General features: G+C 43.1%; 1 protein-coding gene across 5 annotated transcripts in view; it reads right to left on the reverse strand.

The window, feature by feature from the left end:
* The window catches only part of sipa1 (signal-induced proliferation-associated 1), a 62,484-nt gene that overhangs the window by 10,956 nt on the left and 39,121 nt on the right, over positions 1-12,407 (reverse strand). For all 5 annotated transcript variants that reach the window (XR_013194646.1, XM_077201975.1, XM_077201973.1 and 2 more), the window contains 4 exons: positions 11,491-11,765; positions 10,132-10,515; positions 3,682-3,811; positions 2,085-2,208 (listed from right to left, as the gene is read on the reverse strand). Coding sequence is in view for 4 of the 5 variants with exons in the window: in XM_077201975.1 (XP_077058090.1) it covers positions 2,085-2,208; positions 3,682-3,811; positions 10,132-10,515; positions 11,491-11,765 (913 nt within the window). In the remaining variant the exon portion in view is untranslated. The remainder of the gene's footprint in view (positions 1-2,084; positions 2,209-3,681; positions 3,812-10,131; positions 10,516-11,490; positions 11,766-12,407) is intronic.

The following is a 12,407-nucleotide window of genomic DNA, read 5'->3' on the forward strand; positions in this document are numbered from 1 at the left end:
ATATATAATATTAGAGGCATGTGATGTGACATGTTCAATACTTTAACATAAAAAGAACGACATTTAATATTGTCTCTTTGTCACTGTGTTGATGAAGTCATCAGTCACGTCACACACGTTCCTCCATTAGGGCTGCAACTAGGGTATCCGGTATCCTCTAGCAATGGCCCCAGGACCGAGTTTGGTTCTCGGACCTGATGTCTCTCCTGGACGGTCCTCCATGGGAGATTCCCGTCAAGAGGGATCTTTTGTCTCAAGCAGGGGGCACAACTTTTCCCCCCGACCAGTATGTGGGTTTTGCTAATGTGGAGGATCGACCAATTTCCTTCCTGTAGGGCTATACCCCTCCACTTTGAAGGTGTATGTGGTGGCCATAGCTGCTTCCCATGCACCTTTGGGTGTTGAGTCATTGGGGAGAAACCCACTGGTTTCTCGTTTCCGTTGTTATGAGGATGAGCCATGCCAGGGTTCTGGCTTGGCATTTGGCTCTGGTACTAAAAGGTCTGTCCACAACATCATTCGAGCCTATATTGGCCCCGATTTTGTTGCAGAGAAATTTCTAATTTTAAAGACTATGTTCCTACTGGCCATTACGTCTCTTAGGAGAGCAGGTAGAAATATCTGTTGGTTTCCCCTTCATGTTTAGAATAAGCTCCCGGCATGTTTAAAAACTTTGTGCACCCTAGACCGGGTTAAATGCCTAAGGTTCCAACTAATGTTGCACAAGCTATAGTCTTGCAAGCCTTTTGTCCTCCTCCATTCCAGACGTCAGTCCAGGAGAGGCAGAGCACTGGACACTTATGTCCACAGAGATGCCCTGTGGAGGAAGTCTGATCAGTTTTTTGTCTGTTTTGGGTCACCTTGGAAAGGTTCACCAGCGACCAAACAGACTATGAGCAAGTGGATAGTCGAGGCTAATACTCTTGCTTATGAGGTGTGGTGTCGGCTTTCACCTATGTCAGGGGAATATGGCGTCTTCAGAAGCCTTATTGTCAGGGGTATAACTTTAAAGGGTAACTAAACCCCTGGTCAGAGCCTGACTCCACCCACTGGAAATATTTGAAAAATGCCTGAAAAGTGGGCAGCCCAGCGGAGGGGGGCGTGCACCTGAGACGCATCTGTCTGTATGGAACTTGCCTATGTCACCAACAACCCCTTACGTCACGAACCACCCCAAACATCCAATAGGAAAATTCAACTGCAGTAGCCACCTGAAGAGGGCAGCACTCAGACGTTTTTACACCATATATTGTAGAATTAAAACAATTTATACACAAATGTCAAAAAAGTTACTTGAATCAATGAACAGTACTAATAAAGCCCCATTCTTACAGATCATTAACTAAAAAAAGTTGGTTTAGGGTTTAGTTACCCTTTAAGAAGTATGTGATGTGGCAGACTGGTCCTTTCCACAGACACATTTGTGAGGTTTTACAACTTAGATTTGGACTCCACTCTGCCATCCCAGGTGCTTTTGTCCTAGATTTGTGCTTGCCATGATTCATTCTAGGACAGGCACTAGGTCAGTATGGCATGGTGAGTATAAACATTTCCATAGCATCAACGTCAGACGCAGCTTTGAGTTCCCTCAAAGTGAACGTTTTAGGTTGACTCGCTGGTGTCTGAAAGTGAAAATTGTTTAAAATGTCTTAAATATTGAAGTTAGCTGCTGGTAGCCTGATATAATAACATGGGAAATGAGCATTCATGGTTTCAATTCATGGAGCATTCGTTCATGACAACTCCTCAAGCCCCAGTTGGCTCACTTTGGACCAAGGTATTTGGCGGGCCAAAATCCTCTGGACGTTCGCCCTGAGGAATCCCCGATGAGGTCTGATCAAGCCCCGGAAGTGACAGTGGATACGTGACTGGCCCTGGCACGCACTAGCACGCTCGCTTTTGGCACTACAGTGAAAACACGGCTATTGTGGAACTGCTTATTTAAGGGCCTTTTCAATATCCCACAGCAAATAAAGGCCTGCTGTAGCAACAGTGGTCTAAACTTATAACATTGACTACACAATTCATTTTAAAATAATACATTTACCGCATAATGTTTTGTGGTATCATTAAGAAACACTTACTCTTAGTGATGGAGTTATGGAGGCTCAGAGCTCTGGAGTTTCTTTCTGCACTTTCCATGCAGGCAGATCTCATGGTCACGTCACTGACCGATGGCAGCTCCTCAGTCCCCTGATCAGGCCCAAACTAGACAGAGAGCAAGAATCAAACAATCAATTAGTGTAATGACCAATATATTATGGTAATTGTATATAATAAAATAGTTACTGGAGTAGCACTTTATTTTACAGCCCTGTCCCCCATGTACAGTACATATTTACTTATTATAGTAATTGCAATTACTGGGTAATATCTAGGTACTAAGCCTGAACCTGATTAGAGGCTGATTAGATCGGCTATGCAATATTTCAGTGTTGAGACAACACTTCTTAAAAGTGAAATTATTTGTGTAAATCCAGTGATACAATGCTGTGGCTCTCAGTTTTCAGTGATAGGCTCATGACTAGTGGCTGGTCTGTGTCTGCAATTCCACAAACCATGAAGACCCTCTGAACGTATATAAGTATTATATACGTATTTAATTTTAAAATGTAATATAATCTAATTAAAAGTACTTAATTTTTGGAATCTGATTACCCCACACTGCTTTCCTGCGGCTGCAGAGCAATTCATAACATGTAAAAAACTGTAAATATAGCAGAAATATTTTTTCTTTTCTCTCTTTTTTTTTTACATCTGCAATGTGGATATACGGCAGTATAAACTTTATCATGCTATTTATACTGCTTACATTTTTCATCATTGTATAAAAGTGAGCAGAAAATAGATTGTACTGTAAGACAACGTTTCTGTAAATATTTTTTTCTCAATGTACTCATGCATTTAAAACAGACGAAAAATTAAGATGAATATGACAAGAGAAAATGTGGGGTATAGATGGAGCAAGAGAGAAAGTGATTTTATGAGGGGAAGAAGGGAAAGATGAAGTGGGAGGAACAGTGAACATACAGGAAGGAAAGAGAGAGAGAGTGGGAGAGGGATCTCAGAGGTTAAAAACCCTTCTAAAAACACTACAATCACTTTCCAAATACAGAGAGCTACAAGCTGATCCATCAGTTGCCCTCTGTGTGGGAGGCAGGATCCTGCATACACAACAGCAGCAGATCATGCCATGCTTCAGGAGCTGAAATCTGTTGTGCTATTCTGGAAGTTGTTCATGCTTTTAATGCTGTTTCTAAGTAAGAGTCATAGCTGAGGTGAATGATTCACTTACATTCTTAATGCACTGATTACAAATCCATGTTTTTTAAAAAAAATGGATTTTTTAAATAGTGAATCGTTTTGGTCAAGAATCGGTTTAAAAACAACAACAAAAAAACAGAATTAATCATCATTCGTTAAAGTTTTATTCAATATTTTAAAATAAATAAACATTAAATTCAGTCGACTGAAAAAAAAACAGTTTTTTTTGTTCCAATAAAGTAATGTGTCTTGGTGAAGGAAAAGCTTGACAACTCAATAAGCTTCATTGTATCTGTGCCTTTTGTGATCACATGATCAGTTCTTGCTTGCCTTGACAATCAATCAAAGGAATGTTTCTCCCATCAGCTTGTAAAACAAAGTAATGCCATAATGACAAAAAAGGTGTGAATTTCATACCTCTTCCAGTAGCTCTGGAGGCACTTTAGGTTTGACTGCCAGTATAAGGTCAGGGGTCTCGTCCTTAACCTCTCCAGGGTTTTCATAGATGTGCCTGTTTCCTTTTAGCCCCACATTATCATACACATGTCTGACAGACATACACATTCATACAGAGATAAATATTAGTTAAAATAAATAAAATAAAGAATAGAATAAAAACTTTTCTGCAAACATTGAGCTGCTCATTTGTGTCAACAAAGAGATTTTATGAGGCTAGGATATAAGTCTTGCTTTTTTACAACATCCAAATTGCTTCACACTTCACTACTACGGATAAAGTCTTTTTAATTTAATTAATATTTGTGTTGTCTATTTGGGAGTGCTATCCAAGTAAAGGGGTCACGCATATTCTTTGTGAAAAAGGAGTGTACTTTAGCAACATTTTTAAAAAGAGTACTTACTGTATTACTGAAATAAAATACTTTAAAAGAATATACTTCAGTGTGAATTGAATGTAATGTTTCGGGACATTTGCTTAACTGAATTTTAATTATAATTAAAATAAACGTCTCAGGTTACGTATGTAACCCTGGTTCCCTGATAGGGAACGAGACGCTGCGTTGAGACGTGGTGGGAACGCTCTGGGTGATTGCATCATGAAGCACGTGTATAATCAGTCCAATGGAAGAGCGAGACGTCATAGGCGGGTGACGTCATAGACCAGGAAGCTATAAAGCACCCCTGAAAACAGACCGAGACAGCTTCTGAAAAAGCCTGAAGCAAGTCGATCAGGGCATGCAGGAAGTATGGCAGGAGAACGCAGCGTCTCGTTCCCTATCAGGGAACCAGGGTTACATACGTAACTTGAGACGTTCCCTTTCAAGGGAACTCGAGCTGCGTTGAGACGCGGTGGCAACCCTTCTCAAACCCATCTTGGTTGAACCGAAGCAGACAAATAACTGCTCTGATCTACGCCACAGGGCAGCTCTCTGAACGTAGGCATCCAAAGCCATAGATTCTTTAGTGTAAGGAACTTCTCTGAAACCTCTTCAATAGGCTCGAAGGGAGCCAGGGCCAGACCCTCAAGTACAATGGCCAAATCCCAAGCCGGTGCTCTAGAGTGAAGTGCAGGACTCAGCCTCAATGTACCACGAAGAAAACGAATAATAAGAGGATCTCTCCCCAGAGAAGAAGACCCCAGAGGGGAGCGATAAGCAGATATAGCCGCTACGTACACCTTCAAGATGGAGGGAGATAATTCAGCAGAGAAACGGTCTTGTAGGAAATCGAGAACTGTACCAACCGGGCAGTTAACAGCATTTAAAAAACGTTCACCACACCATGTTGAGAACAGCTTCCATTTCAATGAATATAGTTTCCTCGTGGAAGGAGCTCTGGATTGAAGGATGGTCTCAACGACCTCAGTCGAGAGACCGGATTCTAACAGCTGGGGCAAGCCCACATTTTCCACAACTCCGGGCGAGGGTAAAATATCGTGCCCCCTGCTTGAGATAACAAGTCCCTTCTGACAGGAATCTCCATGGGAGAGCCGTACAGAAGGGACACTAGGTCCGAGAACCACACTCGGGCCGGCCAGTGCGGGGCTACTAATAATAGATGAGCCCCTACTTGGCGAACCCTCTCCAGAACTCCCGGAAGCCATGATATCGGGGGAAAAGCGTACAGGTGCAGCCTCGGCCACACCTCCACCATAGCGTCCAGTCCGAGAGGAGCTAGATATGTGAGGTAGAACCAGAGCGGACAATGGGTTGTATCGTAAGATGCGAAAAGATCGACCGGAGCTTGACCATAGTTCTCCCATAGGAGCTCCACCACCTCGGGGTGAAGTCTCCACTCCCCGGGCCTCAGCCTCTGCCTTGAAGGGAAATCTGCTCCCACATTCAGACACCCTGGAATATAAACTGCCCTGAGTGACAGTAATGTACCCTGGGCCCATAGGAGGATCTGATGAGCCAGTTTGCATAATAATCGGGACCTCAGACCCCCCTGATGGTTGATGTAAGAGACCACCGATGTGTTGTCTGTGCTGACAAGCACATGATTGCCTATCAGGTCTGGTAGGAAGTATTTGAGAGCCTGAAATACCGCCATCATATCTAGTCGGTTTATATGCCACGAAAGCTGATGGTCCTGCCAGACACCTGTCGCCGAGCGGCCACTCATGACCGCCCCCCAGCCTGTGAGGGAAGCATCCGTCGATAGCGTTACGCGTCGACAAGAAGCCCCCAATACTGGGCCCTGGGCGAGGAACCAAGGTTTCTTCCACATGACCAAGGCACGTAGGCATTGCCGCGTAACCTTGATCGTGCGGAACGGATTTCCCCTCGGAGAAAACCCCTTGGTCCTGAGCCACCACTGCAGGGGTCTCATGTACAGAAGGCCAAAAGTAAAAAAGTTGGACGCAGCTGCCATGAGACCCACCAGTCTCTGGAACTGTTTCACAGTGAGTGACTGGCCTACTACTACTCTTTACGGCTCTGAGAATCGCAGAGATACGTGCTGGAGACAATTGTGCTTGCATAGTTGTCGAGTCCCACATTACCCCTAGAAAAGTGGTCCTCTGGGCTGGTAGGAGCACACTCTTCTTGGTGTTTAGCCGTTACCCCAACCTCTTTATGTGAGACAGAACGACATCTCGATGCCGAACTGCCAGCTGCTCGGAACGAGCCAGGATCAACCAGTCGTCGATATAGTTTAATACGCGAATGCCCTGGAGTCTCAGAGGAGCCAGCGCTGCATCCACGCATTTCGTAAAGGTGCGGGGTGATAAACCTAGGCCGAATGGAAGGACCCGATATTGGTATGCTTCGCCCCCGAAAGCAAACCTCAGGAACTTCCTGTGATGAGGATGAATGGATACATGAAAGTAAGCGTCCTTCAAGTCTATTGTGACAAACCAGTCCTCGGACTGAATCTGTGATACAATCTGTTTGAGTGTAAGCATTTTTAACTTGAGTTTCTAAACTCTGCTGTTTAACTGACGCAGATCTAGAATAGGACGCAACCCCCCATCCTTCTTGGGAACGATGAAGTAACGGCTGTAAAACCCTGACTGTCTGCTGGAAGGAGAAACCCTTTCTATAGCCCCTTTTTGCAGAAGCGTCAGTACTTCTTGCTCCATGACCCGAGCCTGCTCTGGGTCCACCACTGTGGGAAGGACCCCTTGAAATCTGGGCGGACGAGAACCGAACTGAATTCTGTAACCCTTTTCTATTATATGCAGGACCCACTGAGAGATATTTGGCAGTAGTTTCCACTCTGCCAGAAATTCTACTAAGGGGACCAGTCTCTCGAGACTGGCCTCGGGATTCGGTTGTACGGACACTTCGGTGCCCTGAAGCGGCAAACCGGCAGGGAACAACCGAACTGACCGTTCTACGACCCTCCTCGGAGAATCGTATGGGGATGCTGACACCTCGGTGCCCTGAAGCGGCGAACCGGCAGGGAACAACCGATGTGGCAGCGCTGCGACTCTCCTCAGAGAATCGCCCCCCAGAGGGCGCCGAGGATGAACGATTTCTCGAAATCGTCCCTCCACGGAGGAGACCACCCTCAGAAGCCTGACACCCTGGGCGTCAGGACTTCTTCTTAGCCCAAGCTTTCTTAGATATGACAGTCCTCAGATCTTGCCTACCCCTAGCTGGCCTGGACTGCGGAGGAGCCCGAGTGGCGACGCTCTGTTTTTGATGCACTCTGTGCTGTGAGGAGCTTGTACTCGGACGACACGGCTGTTTGGATTTAATAATCACTTTCCGCCCAGCAGTCTCGGGGACATCGAAACGTCGAGGAAGAAACCTCTGGAACGCAGCAGAATGTTTTTTCGATTCTTGAAACCTATCGACGACACAGTTGATAGCCTCGCCGAACAAACTTGAAGCTGAAAGTGGTGCATCCAGAAGAACAGACCGATCTTTATCTTTTATATCTGACAGATTTAACCAAAGATGCCGCTCCGTGGCCACAAGGGCTGCCATAGAACGGCCCACTGATTTGGCCGTCTCCTTGGTGGCCCGGAGAGACAGGTCTGTTGCGCGACGCAATTCTCGAATTGCATCAGCGCTGACTTCCTCACGTTCATCGATATCCTTCAGCAGATCAGCCTGGTATGCCTGCAGTATAGACATAGTGTGCAGACATGACCCAGCCTGACCTGCTGCCGAATAAGCTTTACCCACCAGCGAAGATGTAGATTTTAAGGGCTTGGTGGGTAACGTCGGGGCTTTTAATGATGACGCTGACTCGGGAGAGAGATAACTCGCGAGCGTCTCTTCAGCCCGAGGCACCGTCTCAAATAACCATAATTAGATGCAGCCAAAACTAACTATTAATATAGTTAGAGGTTTGTGGGTTAAACACTCTGAATGACGCCGGTTTATTCCACGATCTCGAAACCTCATTGTGGAGATCGGGAAAAAACAGGAGTCCCCGACGTGGAGGCTGTGTTTTAGATGGTAGAAATCTTTCATCTAATAAACTCTTTTTAATAACACTCTAATAATCATCGGCTGGCCGTTCAATATTTAATTAGCTACAGCACGAGATAAAACCTCCATAAGCTCCTCATCATTACCAGGGGTATGAGCTGGCGACTCAAAATCCCCCATATCAATACTGACGACATCCAGATCCTCAGAACTGGATAGTCTCAGCAATGGTTCCCCGACATGGGAAGGAGAAGCCGCAGTGCGGGCTCCTTCCTGGGCAGAGGCACCGGATCCAGCAGGTAAGGGTTGAGAAAGGGCTGGGCCCGTCTCAAGCCCCGCTACTAGATCCATATGCGAACCCCAAGATGAAAGCCTTCGCTGTGCCTCAGCAGCAGCGGGACCCGCACCTCGGGGAGCGCGAACCGAACCGTCCTCCTCAAAGGACGTCCGGCGAGAGCGGAGCATCCTCACGGGCAGCTTCTCGCAATGCTCGCAGTCAGCTCCCTCGAGAACTGACTGGGCATGCTCCACTCCCAAACAAGCAACACAAAACTGATGTGTGTCCCCACCCGTGATGAAACGAGGGCAAGGGACAACACAACGCTTAAACTCTTGTTTCGCCATAATATATATATATATATATATATGTATATATATATATAGATAGATATAATGTGCTTGTGACAGACAACAGTAAATAGACAAGGACAGTATACAGAGAGCGCTTGCTTAAGGCAACAGAATCTGTTGCGGTCTGTTTTCAGGGGTGCTTTATAGCTTCCTGGTCTATGACGTCACCCGCCTATGACGTCTCGCTCTTCCATTGGACTGATTATACACGTGCTTCACGACGCAATCACGCAGAGCGTTCCCACCGCGTCTCAACGCAGCTCGAGTTCCCTTGAAAGGGAACTATACTATATTATATTATTATATTAATTTAAGTTATCTTAAGAGTGCTATTTTGAACCACTTAATTAGGACTTAATTTAATAATTACTTCTATTGTCTTTAAAATATGGTTAAAGTAAAGCAGAATATACTGACAAGCATTTGTGTTAAATTCAAATACTTTAATGTCATTTCTATTGACACTTGTATGTCATGTCTTTAAATGTATTTGTAATAACAATTTTCAAATGAAGTAGCAAATTAGTAGCCTACATTTAAATATATGAACTAACCTAAATGTAATATCGAACTAACACACTACAGTTAAAATTATAATCAGGTACTTTACATGGGTTTTAGTATGTTAGTCAACATGTCAAAATAAGTCTACTTCTTTAAATGCATGATAAAACATTATTAAAACATAATGATTTAAAATGTACATTGAAATGTTTAATTTGAGTTTATTACAAAGTGCACTTAAAAAAACATACTGTAGTCATGAAAGTCAGTCATTAAACTGTATTTAAGTTCACTTAAGTGGCCTTTTATATTATTAATATTATATTATCTGCAAATTCTGTTTTTTTATATACTTTTAAAATCTGAAGTACACTACAAGTGCACATTGAAGACAATTAAGTGCACTTCTTTTTCAAAAGGGTAACCAAAGAACCAATTTTTAAACATTTACATGTGCTTTGTAAAGGTTGAGAGAGGCAATCTTTTGGTGTTAGAACTCATAATTTTCAAAGAATGCACCTTACAGCGCAACATAAGACCACAGCCGATTTCGTATAAAATGTCAAAACAATATTGCTTTTCCTTTTATGTATACGTTTGGTACACATGACCAACTTTTTTTGAGTCCTAATCATGATTTTGCAATATGGATTAACTGTACATGAGTCCTAACACATCAAAACAACCAGTTACCACAGGTGACGAATTAGAATTAATAGTTAATTAGCACAGATCCATCTTTCAGTAATACTTTGTTTGCAAAGTGTGTGTCAAATTGTGGCTGATTTACAAAATAATTGACGGCCATTGGCAGGTGTGGCAACAGTGTTGTTATTAACTATTAAGTGTTATAGTGAAATCAGAAGTAGGCAAACAGAAATCTGTATACCCTTCAAGGATGTCCTGGCATGGAGGGTGTCCTTCTAATGAGTAGCTTCGTGTGAGAGAGACAGGGGTGATTTCAGGGGTCTGACTCTTCATGCTGTCCTGCAGGGAAGTTGCCCGCAAGAGGGGCAAGCTGGGTGGGGAGAGGAGCGAATCTGTATCCAGGAGCTCGGGAAAAACCATCTGCTCTCCAAGTAGTTCCTGCTTTGGAGTTTCACTGTCATCCATCTTATTTTCATTCTCTTTCATTTCCTCTTCCTCCCCTTCATCCCCATCACCATCATCTTCATCGTCGTCGTCATCCAGAACCCAGGCTTCGCCCAATCGTCCTTCTCCGGATTTGCTTTCTGTGTCCTGGATGGCTTTCTGGTAAAGCTCAGAGAAACTCCTGAACTCAGACACAAGAACAAGAAAAAAGGGAAAAGAAAGTGAAGAACAACGGTAGTGAAAACCTCAATGCTTCAGCTTATTTATTTCAGCATGGTTAGTCATGTGTGAAAAGATCAATGCCCACTATTTTGGTTCTCTTTTTTGAAGTATGTTATATAATCAAAGACTTACATAAATCATGCTGAGTGAGTCGCTTTATATAGGATTTTTTTTTTAAATACAGTATTAAACCAAGATGTATTTGTTTGTGTTGGTTTAGATGCATCAATAAGCATTATGAAAATTTAATGATTGTTGGCCAGCTGGTGAAACACTGGCTAAAACATGTTCACAATACAATGAGATCTGTCCTTCAATCAATTGCTCCTTCCCCTCTCTATCCATCTGTTTCCCTCCCTAGGGACATAGCCTCTCTCTCTCTCTCTAACAGTATTACTGTTTTACTGTATTTTTGATCAAATAAAGGCTGCTTTGGTGAGGATAAGAGACTTCGGTCACACTTTAGTTTAGGGTCCAATTCTCACTATTAACTAACTATTAATTGCGACTAAATTGCCTAAATAAACTACTAATTAGTGCTTATTAATAGTTAATTAGGTAGTTGTTAAGTTTAGGTATGGGGTAGGATTGAGGGATGTAGAATATGGTCATGCAGAATAAGGCATTAATATGTGCTTTCTAGTGATTTGCATGCTAATATAAGCAACTAGTTAATAGTAAGAATTGGACCCTAAACTAAAGTGGTACTGAGACTTCTTTCAAAACATTGAAAAATCATACCGTCCCCAAATGCTTGAATGGTAGTTTGAAACATATATGCACCGTTTAGCACTCCAGCCTCCACCCCCTGCTAACTATTTTTACTAGTCAACCCACTTTTTGCTAAAAATCACTGCAGTGTATGAGTGCTTTACATCATCTCTCCATTTTGTCCACCCTCTTTCACACGCAAATAAGCCATCACCTCTATTACCTGCGTGGTTTCCCGTTCTCGTCTGGAGGAATGACTGTGATGTGGATCTTCTGTGCTGTGCGGAGGAGTCGGCTCCTCTCTTCCTGGCTGAGGTACACCAGGACCTGACCACAGAGACGAACAACACGAGCACCCAACTGCAGCCCACCGCTCTCTGCATATCCAAACCGCTGCAGCTCAGTTACAAAGCCTTCCTCGCTCATCAGGAAGCCAGGCTGACCTACTCCGTCCCGCAGGGGTGTGATCTCACGCGCCTCACAGCCTCGTGTTACCAGCTACCAGGGGAGTTAGCATAGAAGTGTCATGTTAAAATGGCATACTGCATATCATAAAAGCTCAAAGTCTTATTTTTACAATATTTCTGTTTTTTTGTATTTTGATTAAATAAATGCGGCTTTGGTGAGAATAAGAAACAGCAACATATCAAGATATAAACTGAAACCATATTTAATTTTTTTTCTTGTCATCTACTGTTTTTGTTGAACAATATTCTTTGACGTTTTTGGAATCACAAAATTGATTGTGGTTAATTAATTTAACTATATTGACAATCCCCACTTTGTAATAATATTGTATTTATTGTATCTCTTTTTTTTAATTCAAGAGTGCAATATAGCTTTATACACATGCAAATGTCAACAGTTTTGTTGTATTTTGATAGATGCTCATATTTAATATTTACTGCAGCAGTAAAAGCATACGGTAAAGTAGTAAAACCATTTTATGAAGGTCAGATATATGTGGTAAAAAGCAGATTCACCTATTTTTGATACAGATACACCTTTCAATATGTTCTGAAATCAAATCCCTCATCCCACAGTGCAAAAAATTCATGGGATTAAAGTCACTCTATTACGCTTATTCGGATTTTGCCTTTCATGTAGCGTGTAATATAACTGGTTGTGAAGGTCTTCTAA

The sequence above is a fragment of the Siphateles boraxobius genome, unplaced genomic scaffold (assembly GCF_051911475.1).
Source record: "Siphateles boraxobius isolate OS27281-9 unplaced genomic scaffold, OSU_SipBor_1 48, whole genome shotgun sequence".
In the NCBI taxonomy this organism is placed as follows: Eukaryota; Metazoa; Chordata; class Actinopteri; order Cypriniformes; family Leuciscidae; genus Siphateles; species Siphateles boraxobius.